The following is a 20,611-nucleotide window of genomic DNA, read 5'->3' on the forward strand; positions in this document are numbered from 1 at the left end:
GGAAAAGGACAGTTTGGGTTGGAAAGAAAGACCTTAGAGAAGGAAGTGAAGGTTCTAGTTGTTACACGTTCTGTCTTAGAGAATGACTGCAAGGAGGCTCTACTGCGTTGATTAGTCCAGGAACCCAGTCTGACCTAACATGAAAATGCTTGGCAATGATGTGGCTGACTGTTTCAATACAGCTGAAATACTTGGCAGAATATCACATCTGGTGAAATGCAGGAAAGGGGAGTTGGTGTGAAGGACCCCATTAAGAACAGGGGCTGCTTGCAATGCAGAGCCTAGGCCCGGGGTAGGGCACGTAGCTTGTGAGGCATTGGTCGAGTGGTGAAGCCAATGTCTGGGGTTAGGTCCAGGTCCAGAGGCGAGACCCCCGGGGGTGGCTGGAAGGTGAACTTCTGCATGAGGCTGGTGAAGAACAGGAAAAGCTCCATCTTGGCCAGTGACTCACCGGCACACATCCGGCGCCCTGGAGAGAGACGCAGTAGAGGGTTATGAGACATAGGAGCACAAAAACTGAAACACAATCTGGATAGAGACGAAAGCTGTCCACGTGTGATTTCTTCTACTTTAGAATGTGTGGATTAGTGCTGTAGCCTCTTCTTGGCCTCATGGGCTCTGTCGAAGCCCTGGAAAAACAAAATCAAGTACATATGTCCCCAAGTACATATGTCCCCCGTAACTGCCCCCCATGAGGGAAACAAGCAGCTAAACAAACATTAACATTTCAGTGTGAAAAATGTAAGGGTAAAGCCTGGTGTGTCATGAGAACAGATAGTGAAGGTACCCAATGTAATTTGAAGGGTCAGGGAGGCCTCCTGTTTGTATGAGAGTTTTATATCTCTGCTCTTGTGCCCAGGGTGAGAAGAAGTCAGCCAGCAAAGATGTGGTGGGATATGGAAGGGTCATGATGTATATCAGGGCTAAAATTATTTGGCTCTGACATGAGCCTAGAATATGAGTTATGGAGCCTAAGACCTGAGGCCAGAGTCTACGTAGACCCAAGTCTAAATAGACTTGGGTCTATTTAGACTTGGGTCTACGTAGCCTCTGAAGACACATGAAGCATTTTAAGACAAGAAATTTGGTTTGTATTACTTTTTTTTTTTCTTTAAGGATCTTATTGATTTATTTGACTGACAGAGATCACAGGTAGGCACAGAGAGAAGGGGAAGCAGGCTCCCCGCTGAGCAGCGAGCCTGATGCGGGGCTCGATCCCAGGACCCTGAGATCATGACCTGAGCCTAAGGCAGAGGCTTTAACCAACTGAGACACCCAGGTGCCCCAGTTCGTATTACTTTTGAAACATCAAGGTATGTGAAAAGTGGAGTCAATAAAATTGAGGAAGAAAGTCTTCTAGGTAAGCTTTTATTGAAACAAGAGGGTCCAGTTAGATTTCCTTTGTTGTTGGTTTATGTATATTGGAAGATAACTCTCAAGGGTACTGAGTCACAAAAGACTTCAACATTCTGAAAAATACTGGAATGTAGATATTTTACATCTCAAGGAAGGTAACACTTTGGTTTAAATGGGACTTCCAGGAAATAGATGAACACGATAAAGGATAGTGGGGTCAGTTTTTCACAATGTCTACTACCAAGGCAGGATTTTTAGGGGTGAATGGCAATGTATACTACGTCTCTCTGTTGGAAAATGTTTATTAAATAAAAGCTAACAATTCAGTTCATCGATGTATGTGCAATGTCAACGAGATACAGGTATTTAATTTAGCTTGGCTCTGAGACTATTGCTCAGGGAGGGTTCAATGCCCAGTAGGTGAGCCCAGCAAGGAACTAGGTGAGTATTATACAGTGTCACAAATTATGATAAGGTGTTGAGAGAGCCCATGGAAGGAATACCTAATCTAGCTTTTGGGATCAGTTCTTTCTAGCTGCCCAGAACAACATGTATGATTGAGTGGTGTCATCTAATGGATGATAAATAATCCAACTTAGGGTGTGAATTATCTACCCTATATTTAGGTTTATTCAGTTCAGCTAAGAGTCTAGCTGCCCAACAAACAAAGCATGCATTGTTTTAGTTTACTTTTAAGGATATATGGGTGAAAACATAGCAACTGATCTTGTTGATCTTAAGAAGAAATGCTGTGTGCAAAATCAGTTGAGTGAGTGTGATCAAGGATCAAATAAGCCAACCAAAGAGCAAGATATCTATCCTTATTAAGTAAGGACGAACATGAGGACTTCAGACTCAACATTGGTTTTATGATATTTTTTTTATTGTGATGGTTTTGTGGTTATATTTTAAAAATATTTCCATTTGTCTGTCTATGATAAAACAGAGTATCACTACTCCTAGATTTCCTAAAGCAGGAAACACATACACAAACCCAGTATATCTGGAGATGTTTGGAATTCCAGAGGTATACTTTGCCAAACTTGTTTGAAGATGGCCCACTCTGCAAAAATATGGACTATTTGCTGCTTGTCTCAGAGTCCAAAGAAGCCTCTAAGCCCAGGTGTGTGAGAAACCAGGAAGGACCTGGAGGCACAGTTGGTCAGAAAAAAACAGTAATTGTTGTGCATGGAGACAAGGGGGTGTCAAGGGGAACATTGTTTCTTCTCTCTAAACATCAGTAAATCCAAGACTTGATAGATGAGTCTAGGGAAAAAATAATTTATGTATGATAAAGTAATTGCTCCATCTCTTCACTTGTAAAGTGAAGGTTTGGAATTAGATGTAGTTGAAGTGCCCTCCAGAGATCATTGTTTAAGTTTCCATAGCTATTTTTTTTTTCAAAATCTAATGCAAGGAAACATAATAAAAATCGAATTCATAGCACTGTGTAGTACATGTGGATTATTTTTCATTTCCTTTAACTCTAGTTCCAGATGTGATATTATGTTTTTATTTAAAGTAGAAGTCATAAATACATGTGCTGTTTTCTCGTATATAATCCTCCGGGTATTTGTGTGTAAAAATTAGAAGAATGCATTGTACTTTGTATCTCTCTGTATCCCTTAGTTATCAGTTGGTAAGAAAAGTCTATCCTTTGGGTGACCGCTGTTTACCTATCCCTGAATGGGTATATGGAATGAATGCTAACCTATTGTTTGTGTAAGTGGAAAGGCACAAGGTGACAAACTGCTTATAGTGTAGTTTTGCTAAGATTCTTTTCTAGGAATGGAGTATTCATTTCAGGTTCTTAAGAAGCCAGAAAATTATAGAGTAAATTCATTTAGTTCCCTGGATTCCAAAATATACTCTAGTGGAAAGCTCTTCTCTCTTCCCTAATCCTAAGCCCCCTCCCTCCCTCCCCTACCCAAGAAATTCTAAGAGTAACACTGGCATTTATACATATTAAAGCAAAGCTTTTCAGGGGTGCCTGGTTGGCTCAGTCAGGCCACCAATGCTTGGTCCTCGGGGTCCTGAGTTCAAGCCCTGCAGTGGGCTTCACACTGGGCATGGAGTCAAATCAATCAATCAATCAACCAATAAATCAAGCAAGCAAAGCTTTTCTGGTTGGAGTGAAGTGGGCTATCCACTCTCCCCATGCTTAACTTTCTCCTCAAATTCTCAAAGCTCTACCCTAGCCTCAGCTACAAGGAGTCTTCAGGGACTCCCTAAGATAATGCCATTCCAATGCCTAATGTCTTACAGCCAATTTAAAGCCTGGGGAGGCTTTAAAAGGAAAGGCCCTTTTTTCTCTCCCATATTTCTGACGTTTAGTGCCACATGAAAAAACAAAAAAATACAAAACCCAAGTACAGTCATCAGACAAGGCCAAATCTCTCCAGATTTCTCAAGCCACCTGTCTCAAAGGCGGAGACCTTACCTGCTGAAAAAGGCATGAAAGCTTCTTTCTTGACAAACTTTCCAGTGGAAGTCAGGAAATGCTCAGGATTAAATGTGTGTGGCTTTTCCCACTGTGTTTGGTCCCGAAGTACAAAGGTCAGCAAAGTGATGACCTCAGTGCCCTAGAAACAGAAGTGCTATTAATGACAGAGATTATATTCCTTCTTTAAAAAGCGACTCTTGAAAAATGTGTGAAGGTCCCATTGGTAATTTTTCAGAAGCGGTGTGTTCTGGAAGAATCTGGAAGGAGGGGAAGAGGAGGGGCTTGGGATTGGTGTAGAACATTCACTTACTCAACCACTTTTTTATTTAATACCTCCTAAAAAACACAAGCTATGGACTCAGAACCAGAAACATTCTTTACTTAGTCCCGTGTTTGCTATGAGATAATGGTCATGATTTAACTCTTGATATATCCCAGTTTCTACATTTATATGAAGGGAATTAAATAACCCTCATGGGGTGACTTATGAGCCTCAGACGCAGCAGTATGTAGGACAGACCCTGGTGCAGGCTCAGTGAGATTTTGCTCTTTTACCTCCAGGGACTGTGACAGGGGCAAACTAGACTGAACAAGCCCATCAAAGCAAATTCTCAAAAATCAATTGCCCCCCCCACCCCCCTTCCACAACTCACCATGTGTTCTGAGACAACCAAGACGATCAAGGAAAGGAATTGTAACTGTGATACAGGAAAGAGCACTCTGAAAACTCAAACTAGAATAGTGGGAAGAAAGCCTGCCCCTCCATTAAGGACAGGGTTCACACTTCACCGTCGTTAATCACAGCTTCCTCTAGAAAGCTTCCCAGTACTGTCATTGCGGTTAGCTGTTTCAGTGCATGAATCTCTAGAGCTGTTGAGTCACCAAAAGCAAACAACAGCTTTAAAGTGTTTTATTCTACAACTTCCTTTGTTCCTCTCTCTCTCTCTCTTTTTAAGATTTTATTTATTTATTTGATAGAGACAGCAAGAGAGGGAACACAAGCAGGGGGAGAGGGAGAGGGATAAGGAGAAGCAGGCTTCCCACTGAGCAGTGAGCCCGATTCAGGGCTCTAGTCTAGGACCCTGGGATCATGACCTGAGGGGAAGAGAGACGCTTAAGGACTGACACCCTGACCCAGACACCCTGTTTCTTTCTTTTTTATTTATATTTATCTGGGCATTGTGGATATTTCCTCCTCAGAACAACTGTGCTAGATCATTTCCACTGGAGCTCAGTGAAAGCGAGGGACCTAGCCCCCAGTAGCATGGTAGGCATGTGAGACCCCCTGTACCTGCAAAGCTCTGGTAACAGTGCTCTCCCTAGCTTGTAGCCAGATAGAGAACTAGAACCCAAATCCTGCCATTGTTATAGCTTCCTTCCGTGGGGGGGAGGTCTCCTTTTCTTCTTTTTGATATTGGTTTTATTTGTTTTCATCAGCTACTAATCCGATTAATTCAATCAACAGCGTGTTTAATGCCTGCTAGGAAGAGAAACTCCAAAGATGAATGTTGCCCCCTGTTTGTAGGGTACGCACAGGGTAGCAAGTGATGGTGTGGGGAGTGCGGCCACGTAACCAGTGGTCCCTGTGGATTCCCGCAGAGATGGGCCCAGAAGCAGTGACCCCGCGAAGGTATAAGGAAAAGAATCAGTGCTATGGGCATGCTCTGATCCTAGGCCAATTTCTGCCTTTGGTGTACTCTTAGCAAAGATCTACACATACTTCAGTTGCCAGGGGGAAGCACAGGAATGCCTCTAGAGGTCTCAAGATTGAGAAGCAGAGGGCCTGAGCATTTTTCTGTGTGAGGAGGGACACGGGGCTGGGGGTGATGCTGTCGGGTGCCCTGCATGGGGAAAACCAGCTTGAAGAGGCAGCAAGCCTTTCCCGCGATCTGAGCCCCTTACCCACCCACCTTGCTTAAACTCTCTGAACCCCAATTTCCTCAGATACCACATGGAAATAATAATCCCTTGTAACACCTTGTGCAGAGTAATTACCACCTATTCTGTGCACATACACTGTGACACACTCAGTTACCTTTTATTGCACGGTAGGGAGGGAGAAAAGGAGGTAAAAGGGAAGCTGGGAGAGAGAAGCAGGGGAGGCCGGGAAGAAAGGCAGGCTGAGATTGCCTTCAGCGGTTTATTTCAGTGCTTCTGTGATTTTGAGCAGCTGACATCCTTTCCCTGTCCCCTCATTTCCCCTTTTAAACCCTTACCTTAGGAATAGAGTAATTTTTAAACATCACATCTGTTGTTGTTGCATGAGGTAAGCTTGTGGGCAGGATATTAGCAAATCTCTGTACTTCATGAATGACGGCATCTGTGTATGGCATTTGAGTTCGATGTGCAATTCGAGGCTGGGCTGACCCCACAACTTTGGTGATCTCATCACAGACCTTTTCTGGATAAAATGCACTGATTAGAGGTGGGGGGAGAGATATTGGAACAATCTTCTCAGTTTTCCTGCCATGTGAAAATCAAAATGCTCTCTGAGTTTCTGACCCATTTTTTTCTGTACTGTTTGCACTCCTAGATCTCTATTCCCACTGGGGACCTGCATGGAGTGACACCTGCAAAGAGCTGACACCTGTTGACCGCCTCAGGAAGCTTGGAGAGCAAAATCTACTTTCTTATGTCCAAAGGAAACTAAAGTACACACTGTCCTCAGGGGTATAGATTAAAGGTATCCAGGGCGGCCACAGAATTCTGCCTTTTCCATCCTAAAAGATTTTCGAGTCCTTCCTTCAGGCAATGGCCTGAATCTTAAAGAGACTTACTCTGGACTTCAGGATATCGCAACATGAGCAGTAGTGCCCAGCGTAGCGTGGAGGCTGTGGTCTGTGGACCAGCCGTAAACAGGTTACTAACGAGTGCCACCAAATTTTCATCACTGAAATAGGCAGTAGATGTATCTTTCTCCTGAAAGGGGAAAAGGAATCATGAGTGATGAAAAAATTTTATACTTGACAATCATAGCAGATAACGTAACAACAATTTAAAAAGCAAAAAGCTTGCCATTCTTTTCTCAATAGAGTGAATTTTTCTTTTAATATTTATTTATTTATTTATTTATATTAGGAGGATGTTGTGCAGAATTTTCAAATAAAGCACATCCTGGAATCTAATGATGATAAATAATTCTAACAATGGGAAAAGCTGTTTGCCTTTGGAAATTAGTTTTTTTTTTTTAAAGATTTTATTTATTTATTTGATAGAGAGAGATTAAAAGTAGGCGGAGAGGCAGTCAGAGAGGAGGAAGCAGGCTCCCTGCTGAGCAGAGAGCCTGATGCGGGGCTCGATCCCAGGACCCTGGGATTATGACCTGAGCCGAAGGCAGAGGCTTTAACCCACTGAGCCACCCAGGCACCCCTGGAAATTAGTTTTTGACTGAGTGATTAGAATGTGCCCAACATTGTTTCTTTAAAAAAAATGGCATTAAATAATCTTTCTTGGGTTAGTCAACTGAAACACATTTTCAAGATTACAATAAAAGAAATGCTGTACTAATTCTAAAAGCTAGCATTCAAAGTCTTCTATATATCTTGTTTTTTTGTTTGTTTTTTTGTTTTTTGTTTTTTTTTTTTTTAAGAGAGTGATGTGAAAAGCTGTGGAAAATATTCAAGAATGGAAAATGTAGTAAATAGCATTCTTGGTAGGGTGCGAATCTACCATTACTAACTTAATTGAATCCAATGATTTTTCTTCTTTGGAAGAAATATTTTTCCTTCAGATGCTATTAATTAAACTAAATAATAAACAATACGATACGGTAACACCATTACCTCCTGCTGTCTGACCAAAAAGGCATCAGTGAAACTTCTTGGATCATTTTTGTCAATGTCATGCTGATGATCTAGGAAGGTCATCCTAATAAAAGTGAATAATTCATTTCTATTCCTCAGTACTGTGTTATGACTTTTTAGGAGGAACCCCTAAACTAGAAACATACTGAAAAGCTGAAAGAATAAAAAAATAGCAAAGTAAGCTAATTACGCACATGTTATGCATGCAGTAGTGGGAATGACACCGTTATTTCTGAAAGGATTATAGAATAGCACCACATTTAGACTTCAGTTTTATCTCAACTAGCTGGGAGACTGGCCTGGACAACATGATTTCCTCACTTAGTGGAGTTTGGTAACTTACAATAGATATTGGTATGGTTTATAGTAAGTTCTATGTACCCAGAATATTTTGTATATTATGCCAGTAGTAACACATGTACTCAGAGGTTAGGCAAGACATGAAAACAATATTGGCTTTTTGGTTAAGGCTATACATGTAAGTGTTTTTCCTGCAAGCTCCTAGGTGATTCCAGATCAAACCATTTTAGTGCCATGTAGCACTGTCACCTTACCACTGATGTTTCTTTGTTGGATCGGAATGTTTATTCTTGTATTTAGATCTAGCTTACTGTGTTTAGGGTCCCTAGAGAAGTACCATATAATCTAATATTCCCTAACCCTTAGAAAGTTCAGGAAGAACTTGACTGTTGGCTAAATTTGGTGTGTTTCTTGGTATATTCATGTATGTGAGAGATAAGCTCTTTATATATTTCTTCAGATTCTCAAAGTGGTCCCTAACCACCCAAGTGACCTAATTAATACCGAAGATAAAAGGCCACACCTAAAGTTAGACATAGTTGGGCGCCTGGGTGGCTTAGTCGGTTGAGTGCCAGACTCTTGGTTTTAGCTCAGGTTATGATCTCTGAGTCCTGGGTTCAAGCCCTGCTTCGGGCTCCCTGCTCAGCAAGGAGTCGGCTTGAGATTCTTTCCCCCTCCCATCCCCTGCCCCCCACTTGCATACTTGCTCACACTGTCTATATTTCAAATGAGTAAATAAATAAAATTGTTTTAAAATTATGCTTAAGGATTGAGCTATTTATGTACTTATTTTTAATTTATTTAAATTCAATGAATTAACATATAATGTATTAGAGGTTTTAAAGGTGGAGGTCAGTGATCCATCATCAGTCTTACATAATACCCAGTGCTCATTACATCACATACCCTCCTTAATGCCTATCACCCTGTTCCCCTACCCCTAACTCCTGTCTCCTCAAGCAACCCTCTGTTTCCAAGATTAAGAATCTCTTATGGTTTGTTTCCCTCTCTGGTTTTCTCTTATTTTTCTCTCCCTTCCCCTATGCTCCTCTATTTTGTTTCTTAAATTCCACATGAGTGAAATCATATGATAATTATCTTTCTCTAATTAACTTAAAAAAAATAGACATAGTTCCCTGTACCAGGGTTCCCCGCACCTATACTTAGAGTAAACCTGTACTTGTAGTAACAGAACCTAAATTATTCCAAAGTGAAATAATATTGTTCGTTGTCAGTTGTGCTACTGAAAATGGGAACTGGGGCCCCTGGGTGGCTCAGTTTTTTAGGCGTCTGCCTTCAGCTCAGGATAAACCCAGGATCCTGGGATTGAGCCCTGCACTGGCAGGGAGCTTGTTTTTCCCTCTCCTGCTGCTCCCCCTGGTTGTGTTCTCTCGCTTTCTCCATCAAATAAATAAATAAAATCTTAAAAAAAGAAAGAAAGAAAGAAAGAAAGAAAGAAAGAAAGAAAATGAGAACTATTTGACAATAATAATAATAATAATAATGTAGTCCCTACATTCTAGAAGACAGCCACTTTATCGCTCACAAATATAAAAAATTGGATTGTAGAACTGTTTTGAACTTACATGATGCAGAATAAATATTAACATTTTCTTTAGGACTGTTTTTAGTACTTGATAGTTTTCCTTTGTTTAAATTCCCTCTTCTAAGTGAATTCTACTGAGTGTTCCTTATTCATTCATGGCTTATCCCACAGGTGATACATAACCAGTGGTATGGGTAAAAGATGAATGGCCAAAATTGTGAAAATTTACTGATGTACAAACTGAACTATTTATTGGTGTGATTCACAACACATACATCATGAAATATTTGATGCAGTGATTTTTTTTTAAAGGTTTTTATTTACTTGAGAGAGAGAGAGAGAGAGAGATATCATGAACGGGGGGGGGGAGGTAGAGAGAGAAGCAGACTCCACGCTGAGCAAGGACTCCATCCCAGGACTCTGGGATCATGACCTGAGCCAAAGGCAGATGCATAATTGACTGAGCCCCTCAGGCACCTAATGCAATAATTTGTGATGGGAGAATTATCAGATGTGTTAATCAAACAGGCTTGTCACATCTCTGTACTCAGGATGTTCCAGAAAGTGTACATTTTTGAAATGGTAAGTCTCTGACAAACACTTTCTCATGGTCTCTTGAACAAACTAATGTGTGTTAAAAGAAGTAAGATGATTGAATGGGAAGATATAGTTACCGCAATCCTGGGACCTCCAATGAGCTTCACATTTTCACCAATCAAGGTTAAGAGTCTCAGGAATTGGGTGTCTTGGTAATCAAACCGTTTTCCAAACATCACTGACACAATAACATTAGCAACAGAAGCATCATTACTGTTTTGACCTCAACGGGCTTTCCTACAAGAGAATTCATTAATCAGATTAGGAATACTCACATATACAGTATTAAACCAGTTCTGGAATGATGGGGACAGACTGTCCACTAAAGATTTCATAGAGGAGCAAGATTATTGGTGACCATACCTTTTAAGGAAAGGTGAGACTAGATGAACCTTGAAAAATATCCAGAATTTGGTTAAAAGATTGCCGGAAGGCAAACTAAAAGTATACGTGTCAAAGAAAATCTATATTTGGCTCAGTTAAAGAAATTAAAATGTGTCAGGTGAGGGCCATTTCAGTATGCGTATGTGTGTGTGTAGCAAGTATTAATGCATAGCATCTGAGAAAATATCAACCTAGAAGGCTACCATCAAGTTCATAAATTTAAAAGAGGATTTCTAGATGATTAAAATGATTCTACTTAAAAGAACCTCATCTAGAGCCTCTTGTTTTAGCCTCTTCTGTTACTGGGACCTGTTTTCTTCAGCATCATTAAAAACTATTTAGATTATTAAACATACATTAGTGGATGTACATTTATTTTTGGCAACCAGAATGCTAAGATTTACTTTTAACATCAGCACCTACCTTAATGTGGAGGCTAAAGGCTTGGGGAAAATTCTGTAGGGAATATATTTCCTTTTTAGCATATAAATGTAAGGGTGTTTTAGATACTGTGTACACAAAGACTTGAGAAATTAATGTTTGTTAGGAGCTTCACACTGCAGAGGGAAAAGATATTTTCCTGTAAGTACTTTCTCCAAACTGCTGATGGGCTCTCTCTGTGCACAGAGACTGCTAACTTAGCACATGGATCCCCGAGCTTTCTGTTTCTTGTCTGTATTCATTTCAAGTTTGCCTGCCTTTGACCTTTTCTCTTCCTGTTGCTACCTGCATCCGTGAAGATAATATTCAAATGGACATTTTTTAGTAAGGAATGAGCTCAATTTATTAAGGAAAAGAGAAATTAAAATATTAGATAAAATGTTAAAATAATATGGAATTAACTGTATATCATTTAAAGAGATCAGAAACATACCTGTTACTGAAGAACTGTTCCAGATGGAAGGAAGCAAAAGAGACATGACAAGTGGACGTGATGCGTGTGTCAGGATTTTCTTTTGCTATTCAGGACATTAGTGGGACAATGGCAAAATCCAGCCAAATAAGTTTAGGGGATTACTGAGTCAATACTAATTTCCTGAGTTTTGAAAATTGTACTTTGGGAATGTGAGAGAATGTGTTTGTTTATTTCAAGGGAACGCATTGAAGTGTTTAGGAATAAAGAGAAAGCATGTCTCCAAAGCACTTTCAAACAGCTTAGAAAAAGAGAGCAAGAAAGAAGGTAATCGTAAAATGCTGACATTTGGGAAATCTTACAGAAGAGCACGATTTGGGGAATTATTTGTAAATTCTTAGAATTTTCCTACAAGACTGAAATTATGTCTATGTAATAAAATATAGCATTTTGCGGGGCACCTGGGTTGCTCAGTGGGTTAAGCCTCTGCCTTCGGCTTGGGTCATGATCTCAGGGTCCTGGGATCAAGCCCTGCGTGGGGCTCTCTGCTCAGCAGGGAGACTGCTTCCCCCCCTCTCTCTCTGCCTGCTTCTCTGCCTACTTGTGATCTCTCTCTCTCTCTCTCTCTGTCAAATAAATAAATATAATATTTAAAAAAATATATAGCATTTGGCTTCTTCCTCAGGAAAATAAGACGTGTTTTAGTTCATTCTACGCACCTCTGTGAGACTCAAAGCTGTGTATGAGATGCTGGCATTCCTCTAAGATCCTGTCTTCTATGAGCCGCTTGCCCATTCCAAAGTTCCGTAAGGTGGTCGGGCTGAACCTTCTCATAGTTTTCCAAGTTTCACCATGAGAGAAGACAATTCCTTATAACGAGTAAAGTGTTTGAAAATTATGTCCGCAAGGTTCTTAATATTTAATTTGCAAGGACAAGTAAAAATTTAAGAGAGGCTTTCTTCTTCCTGTTGGAAATAAGAGGCTTCTCTTTCACTCAGAGCATTTACTTTAGAAGACTTATATTTTTCCCTTTTTAAAATCGTATATAGATAATCATATCATACACATATGATGTATATCACATATAAGTCCTTTTGAAAATTTGAATAGGTCTTTTGTCAATGTTGTGACCTAGCAATGGCTTTCTTGGTGGCCTGGGGGCCACCTGTTCAGAATATAAACATCGAGGAAGAGAATGACCCTTTCTCCCAGTTTCTGTGGGAGGGTAGGAGCCTCACTTTGGTGGGTGCCTTGCCCCACATTGCAAAACTACCTCCTATCATAGAGATATGAAGACTTTATTATTCTTTTGTACACAGACAATTAACACAGATGGTCACCCCGATTACTGGGTGTATCTATAAGCTATATGTGACAAATGGTGCTGCCAAGCCCTCTTAGTTATTGAGGACTAGTTATTGTTTTCCCTGAGAACATTTTTGTAATGGGTTGAGTCTGCTTGATTGTATAACAGAGTGAAATTTGTTTTTGTCTTTGCAAGTTCTTAGTGAATTATCTGTGATACACATCCCATCTTGGTTTGATGCTTATTCAACAATAAAATTGTTTTCTTTTTCTATTATGTTTGTGGAAAGGAGGATTTCTAGGTTGGGAGAAGATTTCGGTTTTAATTCTATTTCTCTGACGAATTTGTTAAACAAATCCTGAGTCTCTACTATAAGTTTACATCATGCTAGGTGTAGTTAAGGGACTGATGAACATTAGAAAATTAAGTCTTTTTTGCTAGGGAAAGATTTGGACTACAGACACAAGACTCACCCGAGAAAAAAGTTAGGAGTAAATAATTACCAAGAGGTGTAGCCAAGCTCCCACACTGGTGCTCTACATACTAATTTCTAGTCACATGTGTTGCTGTAGCACAGAGTAGGTGTGTGATAAATATTTATTATCTATAATAGCTATGTGAATTTGTGCATAGCTAAAGGAAATAATAAACAAATTCTTAGAAGAGTTGGGATATATGCTAACTTACAGAAAAATAAGGAAAGAGAGGATTGCCAAAGTGGCCCATATTTTTCCACGGTCAGTTTGTGGTGATGCTGGCATTACTCCTTGTGTTTCAGTCCCTAACCCTGGCCCTTCTTCCACTGGCATTTTTCTCATTTTTCTATGGAGGTTCCAGAGACAGGGGAGGTCTTTCTGAGTTGGAAATAGGAATAGTTTCTTAAAATAGAAATCAGAATAAACTAAGGCAACCTAGGTGTTGGAAATGGGACAGCGCCATCCCTGCCAGTGTCAGCATGAACTTCAAAACACCGAGAGAGAGATCTCTCCTGTGCAGCTGTTGCCACTTCATGGGAGGTTAAGCCTTCCTTTGAAAGGACCCTGGTGAAGGTTAGATTCTGCTCGCATTCAGTTCTTAAATTAATATAATGTCATTCTCTCTGTGGATCCTGTGGTGAATAAAACTCTTTTGTAACAAATATGTGACTCTTCAAACTACCTCATGTTAATATTTAAAGATTTACATTTGAGAAACCAGTAGTAGAACATGAAAGGCCCGCAGATGTCCCTGTATCTTTCAGGGCATAGTGATAGCTCAGCCATGTCATTGTGGAGATCATCGATTTAGCATTATAAGGAATGGAAGTTTATTCATTTATTTATTTACTTACTTTCTTACTTATTTATTTGTTATTTTTTTGAAGATTTTATTTATTTATTTGACAAAGATGAGAGAGCACAAGCAAGGGGAGCAGCAGAGGGAGAAACAGGCTCCGCACTGAACAGGGAGCCTGATGCAGGAATCAATCCCTGGACTCTGGGACCAGGACCTGAGCCAAAGGCAGATGCATAACCAACTGAGCCACCTAGGTGTTCCTAGAACTTCTAAAAACTGGCACCCGGGGTGCCTGGGTGGTTCAGTCGGTTAAGTGCCTCTGCCTTTGTCTCAGGTCATGATCTCAGGGTCCTTGGATTGGGCCCTGCATTGGGATCTCTGCTCGCTCAGCAAGAAATCTATTTCTCCTTATCCCTCTGCCACTAGCCCCTTTCCCTACTTGTGCTTGCTCCCCTTCTCTCTCAAATAAGTAAAATCTTAAAAACAACAACAACAACACAACTTGGCACCAAAGCTTAAAATATCTGTAAGTTACATGGCAAAATATTAAGATGAAGTAATACTCCAAAATGGTCTAACACTAAAGAAAATACTAACTTTTCCCTCTATTTATACAAAATTGGTTTAAATAATGCTTTTACCCATTTGGGTAGATTACTAAACAGGGTGTGGGGTGGAGAACGAATCATTTTCTCTTTGAACAAAAAGTAATTTTCCTATGACCAGTTAAGTCACTTAAAAAGAAAGAGTGCTTGATTCTTAAAATGATTTGCTGAGGAAAAAACTGTTAGATTTGATATTGATATAAATTAAAACGATTTTGTGTATAATCGTAGCATCAGTGACTAATATTTGAAGTATTATGGAAAAAAGCAGAAATGCCAGAGGGAAGAGACAAAACGTGTCTCCGATTTCTAAAAGGAATAGAAGATAGATCCCAGGTGCTAAAGACCAGGGACTGAATGATCTGTTGTTCTTCAATGGTGATTTTATGAGATGTTAGTAACAATTCTAAGAAAAAGAAATGTAGGGGCGCCTGGGTGGCTCAGTGGGTTAAAGCCTCTGCCTTTGGCTCAGGTCATGATCCCGGGGTCTTGGAATTGAGCCCCACATCAGGCTCTCTCCTCGACAGGGAGCCTGCTTCTGCCTCTCTCTCTCCACCTGCTTCTCTGCCTACTTGTGATCTCTGTCAAATAAATAAATAAAATCTTAAAAAAAAAAGAAAAGAAATGTCTCAAGGACTGTTGTCGTAAATGTGTGTGTGTGTGTGTATGTGTGTATGTGTGTGTAGTTCAATAGAATATTACTTGGCATAAAAAAAATGATATTTTGCCCTTTGCAACAATACGGATGGAAGTAGAGGGTATTATGCTAAGTGAAATTAGTCAGAGAAAGACAACTACCACATGATTTCACTCATAAGTGGAATTTAAGAAACAAAACAGAGGAACATATGGGGATGGGAAAGAGAGAGGGAGACAAGTCATAAGAGACTCATAACAGTAGAGGACAAACTGAGGGTTGATGAAAGGAGGTTGGGGGGGACCTAACTGGGAGATGGATACCAAGGAGATGCTTGTAATCAGCACTCAGGTTGTAGGTACGTGAGGAATCCCTGATTTCTACTCTTGAAACCAATATTACACTGGATGTTAACTAATTAGATTTCATGTAAAAAGAAAAAAAAATAGAAATGTTGCAAGGACTTGTAAGTGTGTAGACTGAATTAAATAAAAGTATGTAGACTTTTGGTGTTTTTCTCAGAGGTTTTAACATCCCATAAGGCACTCCGGAGTTCAGAGAGAGGCCTTTATTATGTAGATTCTCAAATTCACTTCACTGACACTGGTTTTTGCATAGAACATCTACTAGTATCTCAAAGAACAAGATGTTGGAGAAGGATAGTGTGAGAAATGCTTTTTCAGAAAGTTGTTGAAGCATTAAAATGGCTTAGTAGTATTTACTAGATAGCAATATTAGTTTACTAAAAATAATGTCAAGATGAAACCATTCCCATTTTTAGAGTTATTAAATGAGCATTAAAGGGTTATTGTAATAACTTAAAGAGTTATTATATTAGTGCACTGACATAACAGTATAACATCTGAAACTCCTCAAGGAATTTATCTAAGATACACAAAAGCAAGATACAACAACTTTATCCAGCTGAAAATCTGCTTCGATATTATTTATAACACTACTGCTATTGTATTTTTTGATGGATCAGTGGCAATCATTAGACTGTGACTTCTTAAGCTGATGTCCTCTGTTCTCTTTGTATTTCCCTAGTGCTGACTATACTTTCCAGCTAATAATTATTTGTTTAATAGAATTATAATGTTCAATGAGAATAAAACCATAAACATAAATTTTCCCCTCAGTAAATTCTATTTGTGTGATGTACATTGATGAAGGGAAAATTAAATCATGAAAGGAATTATTAAAGATAATATGATACAGTTGATTTAATAATTTTAACTATAAGGATATATCTTAAGCTTAGAGTTTATTACCTTTTCCTTCAAAAAGTCTTTCAAATATAGGAACTTGAGATCGTTCCCCAAACTGATCACCATAATTGACCAGAGCATCTTTCACTGTCTCATATCCAGAGAGAACCACCACCTTCTTTGGACTCATTTGGATGCTGTAAATGGAGCCATATTTCTGGGAGAGTTTAAGTGTATAAAAAAAAGAGAAGCAACTAAAACATGGTACCGTAATAAAAAATGAACTAGATCTTGATCTTTGAAAATTTAATTCTGACCAATTAATCAGTTTTATATTCTTGTGAAAAGACAATACTTCACTAGTTCACCAAAGATACTCCTTGGTTGCTATACCTGTTTAAGCCATAATTATTATGATCATCCACTGATTGTCCTTATGTTCCATTGTGTTTTGAGATTTCCAGTAGCAGGGCTCTGACATCATGGAATTGACTCCTAGTTTCTATTATATTTTTGTCTGGTCTCAGAAAATGCCCAACCTGGGCTCTAGGAAGACAAAGCACTTCCTAACCAACACACTTGACTATCTACCACCATATTCATGCCCTATTCTTTGTGGGATGCTGTAACCATAGTAGGTCCAAGTTAGTTCTGCACTACTATGTGACATTTCATACTATAAAGAAAACATTCAATTTTCTTTGATAATTAAAAATAACAAGAGTGATCATTTATTGCTTCCTAACTATATTGACAGTATCTTTTTAAATGCACATTGTAAACCAAAAAAGTAGATGTTATCATCATTTCCATCATATAGGCAAGGTACAGTGGCCTCAAGAAATAGTAGATAACAATGCTCAAAAAGCATATACATGGAGACTTTTCATCTGCAGAGATTATGGTTCCTACCCAACTAAAGGTTAGGTAAAAATGAGAAATGGACATCTAACATTTCTTTCTTTAGGAAACTTGACTTTGGAAAATAACATTATAATTGCAACACTCGTGCACTGTTGGTGGGAATGTAAATTGGTGCAGTCACTATGGAAAAAGTATGGAAGTTACGTAAACAATTAAAAATAGAAATACCATATGGTTCAGTAATTTCACTGCTGGGTATTTGCCCGAAGGCAATGAAACATTAGTTTGAAGGTATATGCACCCCTCTGTTTATTGCAACATTATACAACAGCCAAGATATAGAAGCAACCCAAGCATCCATCAATGGACAAATGACAATGGACAAATGAATGGGGAAAATATGATACACACACACACACACAAACACAGGCACGCACATGCACACAGAGGACTATTACTCAGCCATCAAAAAGAATGAATTCTTGCTATTTGCAATTACATGGATGGACCTAGAAGATATTATGTTAGGTGAAACAAATTAGACAGAGAAAGACAAATACCATACGATTTTACTTATAAGTGGCATTTAGAAAAACAAAACAAATGAGCGAAAGGGGAAAAAAAGAGAGAGAGACAAACCAAGAAACAGATTCTTAATTATGGAGAACAAACTGATGGTTAACAGAAGGAAATTAGCTGAGGGATGCGTGGACAGAAAAAGGGGATTAAGAGGTATAAACTTCCAGTTATAAACAATCAAAGAGATGAAAAGTATAGCATAGGGAATATAGTCTATGATATTTTAATAATGTTATTTGGTGACCGGTGATGACTACAAAAACCTTGAATTTAAAGAATCACATTAAGATTGTAAAAGGGTTCAATAACTTAGGAAAATAATAGAATTTAAATTAATGTTACAGGTAAGTAAAAATTAAAATAGGAATTTGAGTCTGTGAGGACAGTTTCTTAGGTGTGAACCACAACATATACATTGGATAAAATGTCAGGATTCAGAAAAGGAACAAAAATAACCAAGGTATATTTTGAGAAAAAAATGTAGACATAGGCTCAGAAGAAGTGATGAAAAGACATTTCATAGGTGAAATTAACACAGAACAGTAGGACAGAAGTAGAAATGATAAAAATTGAAGATCTAAATAGTAAAGAGATTAGGCTGGTTAATATGTAAGCAAAAAAACAGGAATGTTAGGAACCAAATTTCGTTGGGCATATGGAATTAGATGAAAGACTTTGTTGAGAGATCTTGTACTCCTGAGGAATCAACCTGTCATGTGACCTTCGAGTATAGGAGAAAGCTGTAAAGTAGCATTAAAAGATCAGAAAATGAAAGTTACTAGAAAAGTTAATTGCTCTGAGTCACATATCTGTGGAATGGAGATAAAAATATCATCCCTATTTTCCTTTGAGGGTGGTTGTAAGGAATAAGTGAAATCCTTGCAGTCCTTTGTAAAATAAGAAGTACAATATGAATATTAAATGACGGTGATGATTGTGTTATCCACAGAGGCAAAGTAATGGTTTTCTCTTCAGTAGATCTCCTGTTATGGTTTTCAAGCTTAGAATTTATAGAACATAGCAGAACTCAATATCAATTATCTGCCCTTTGCACTTAAAAATAGAAATTTATGGCCAAATGCAAATTTTAAATATTATATTTTTGTTCTTCCCTCCCTCCCTTCCTCCCTCCCTCCCTTCCTTCCTCCCTTCCCTCTTTTCTTTTCTCTTCTCTTCTCTTCTTTCTTTCTCTTCCTTCCTTCCTTCCCTCCCTCCCTCCTTCCTTCCTTTCTCTTTCTTTCTTTCTTTCCTTGTTTCTTTCCCATCTTTCTTCCTTTCCTTTCTCTTCCTTCTTTTCTTTCTTTTCTTACTCCCTTTCCTATCCTCTCCTCCCCTCTCCTTCCCCTTCACCTCTCTTCCCCTCCCCTCCTTTCCCCTCTCCTCCCTTCCCTTCCTTTTCTTTCCTTTCTTCCTTCCATCCCTCTATCTTATTCCACAATCAAGAACTGTAAAATCTTTAAAGTGGAAATTAGAGAAATTTGTCCAATATTTGGTCTAGCCCTGTAACTGTACAGACAAAGAAATAGAGATTAAATTCTTATATAAATTAACACAGCTAATTAATGACAGTCAATTTTGAGTCTCAGTTGCTGGGACCATACGGTCGATTGTGCCTTCCACAGACACTCTTTTTAATAACAATTAAAATTTTCTAGAGTAAGATTATAATCATAATCAGTTCCTTTATAGAGAAATATGTAGGACATAGAATATGGATATAGAATATGGAATATGTAGATCAAAGTGGCTGAAATAAAGGATACAGATCATAAATATTTCAGGGTAAAATTCCACTTTAAATAGTAGAAATATATTTATTAATATTTTTATATATCCAAATTTAAAAGAACTAAACATTAAATAAAACAGCTCAATTAACTTAGAATCCTATTTAATTACTTCATTATACATATACAAACCAGTCATAAATATGTGCACATGCTAATAAACTTGTGAGGGTAAGAATGAGGGTAGAAAATTATAAATAACTATGAAATGAACAATCATTTTTTACCTCTAGCATAGTTTGATATGGCCTCTTCAGATTGAGAATATGCAGATTTTCAATAATTGGCAAAGGTCTGGGTCCTGGAGGAAAATGTAGCTTGGAAGCTTTAGTCATGAAGATTTTAATATTGAAAAGAAAAATGAGAAGCAAGCTCAGAATTGGACCTATGACAGAAGAGTCAAACCCACTCATTATCTTTAAGTAGAAGTAATTGTCAAGATAATAGAAATGTTTGCAGTTGCAACTAGGCAAAATCAGCAGTTTCCAGTGCAAATCAAAAGCATGAAGGCATTGCTCATCATATTTGCCTTATCTTCTAGTCAACCATCTATTTTATAATTAAAATGAATTCAGCCCTACAGGGTATGCTTGCCTTATTTCAGCTCCTTCCCCCTTCTCTCTTTTCACTTCTCAGTGCAACCTGCTTTCTCCAGTAGAGCCTGGAGGAAGGATTTTCTCTTCATGTAAAACAAGGATTTGTCTTGAAATTTCAGAGAAATACAAGATATTCAACCTTCAGTGTGAAATCTACACTTTCACAATAAAAAGAATTGTATTGTTTGCTAGGATACCCCGTGATCTGTGTGTGGTTTGTCAAGTATCAGTGTCACACCAAGAATGTCAAGACTCTTATACAGTAAGTTCTCACACTGCCACTCTCCTAAGAGTTTCACAGGAGTCTCAATGCCTGGAAAAGAGCGTCAGTTTTTAAGTTGAGGGCTGTGTGCAGATCCTAGGAAGTGTCACATCCTCTTTGAGCCTTAGTTTCATTTTAAACTGAGAGAAATAAATTATTCAATTGTTGCAATGAGTTAGAAATGACCGGATAAAAAGCTCCTACATAGAC

General features: G+C 38.6%; 1 protein-coding gene across 1 annotated transcript; it reads right to left on the reverse strand.

Moving 5' to 3' along the window:
* Nucleotides 1-273: 273 nt before the first annotated feature.
* LOC122901563 (cytochrome P450 2K6-like) lies at nucleotides 274-19,878 on the reverse strand. Its single transcript, XM_044240810.1, is given in 10 exon segments — nucleotides 274-469; nucleotides 3,797-3,938; nucleotides 6,016-6,200; nucleotides 6,577-6,718; nucleotides 7,582-7,755; nucleotides 10,123-10,253; nucleotides 10,256-10,282; nucleotides 12,002-12,151; nucleotides 16,377-16,541; nucleotides 19,773-19,878. Coding segments are annotated over 10 exon segments (1,410 nt in total). The 3' UTR covers nucleotides 274-281.
* Nucleotides 19,879-20,611: the final 733 nt, after the last annotated feature.

The sequence above is a fragment of the Neovison vison genome, chromosome 1 (assembly GCF_020171115.1).
Source record: "Neovison vison isolate M4711 chromosome 1, ASM_NN_V1, whole genome shotgun sequence".
NCBI classification, from domain to species: domain Eukaryota; kingdom Metazoa; phylum Chordata; class Mammalia; order Carnivora; family Mustelidae; genus Neogale; species Neogale vison.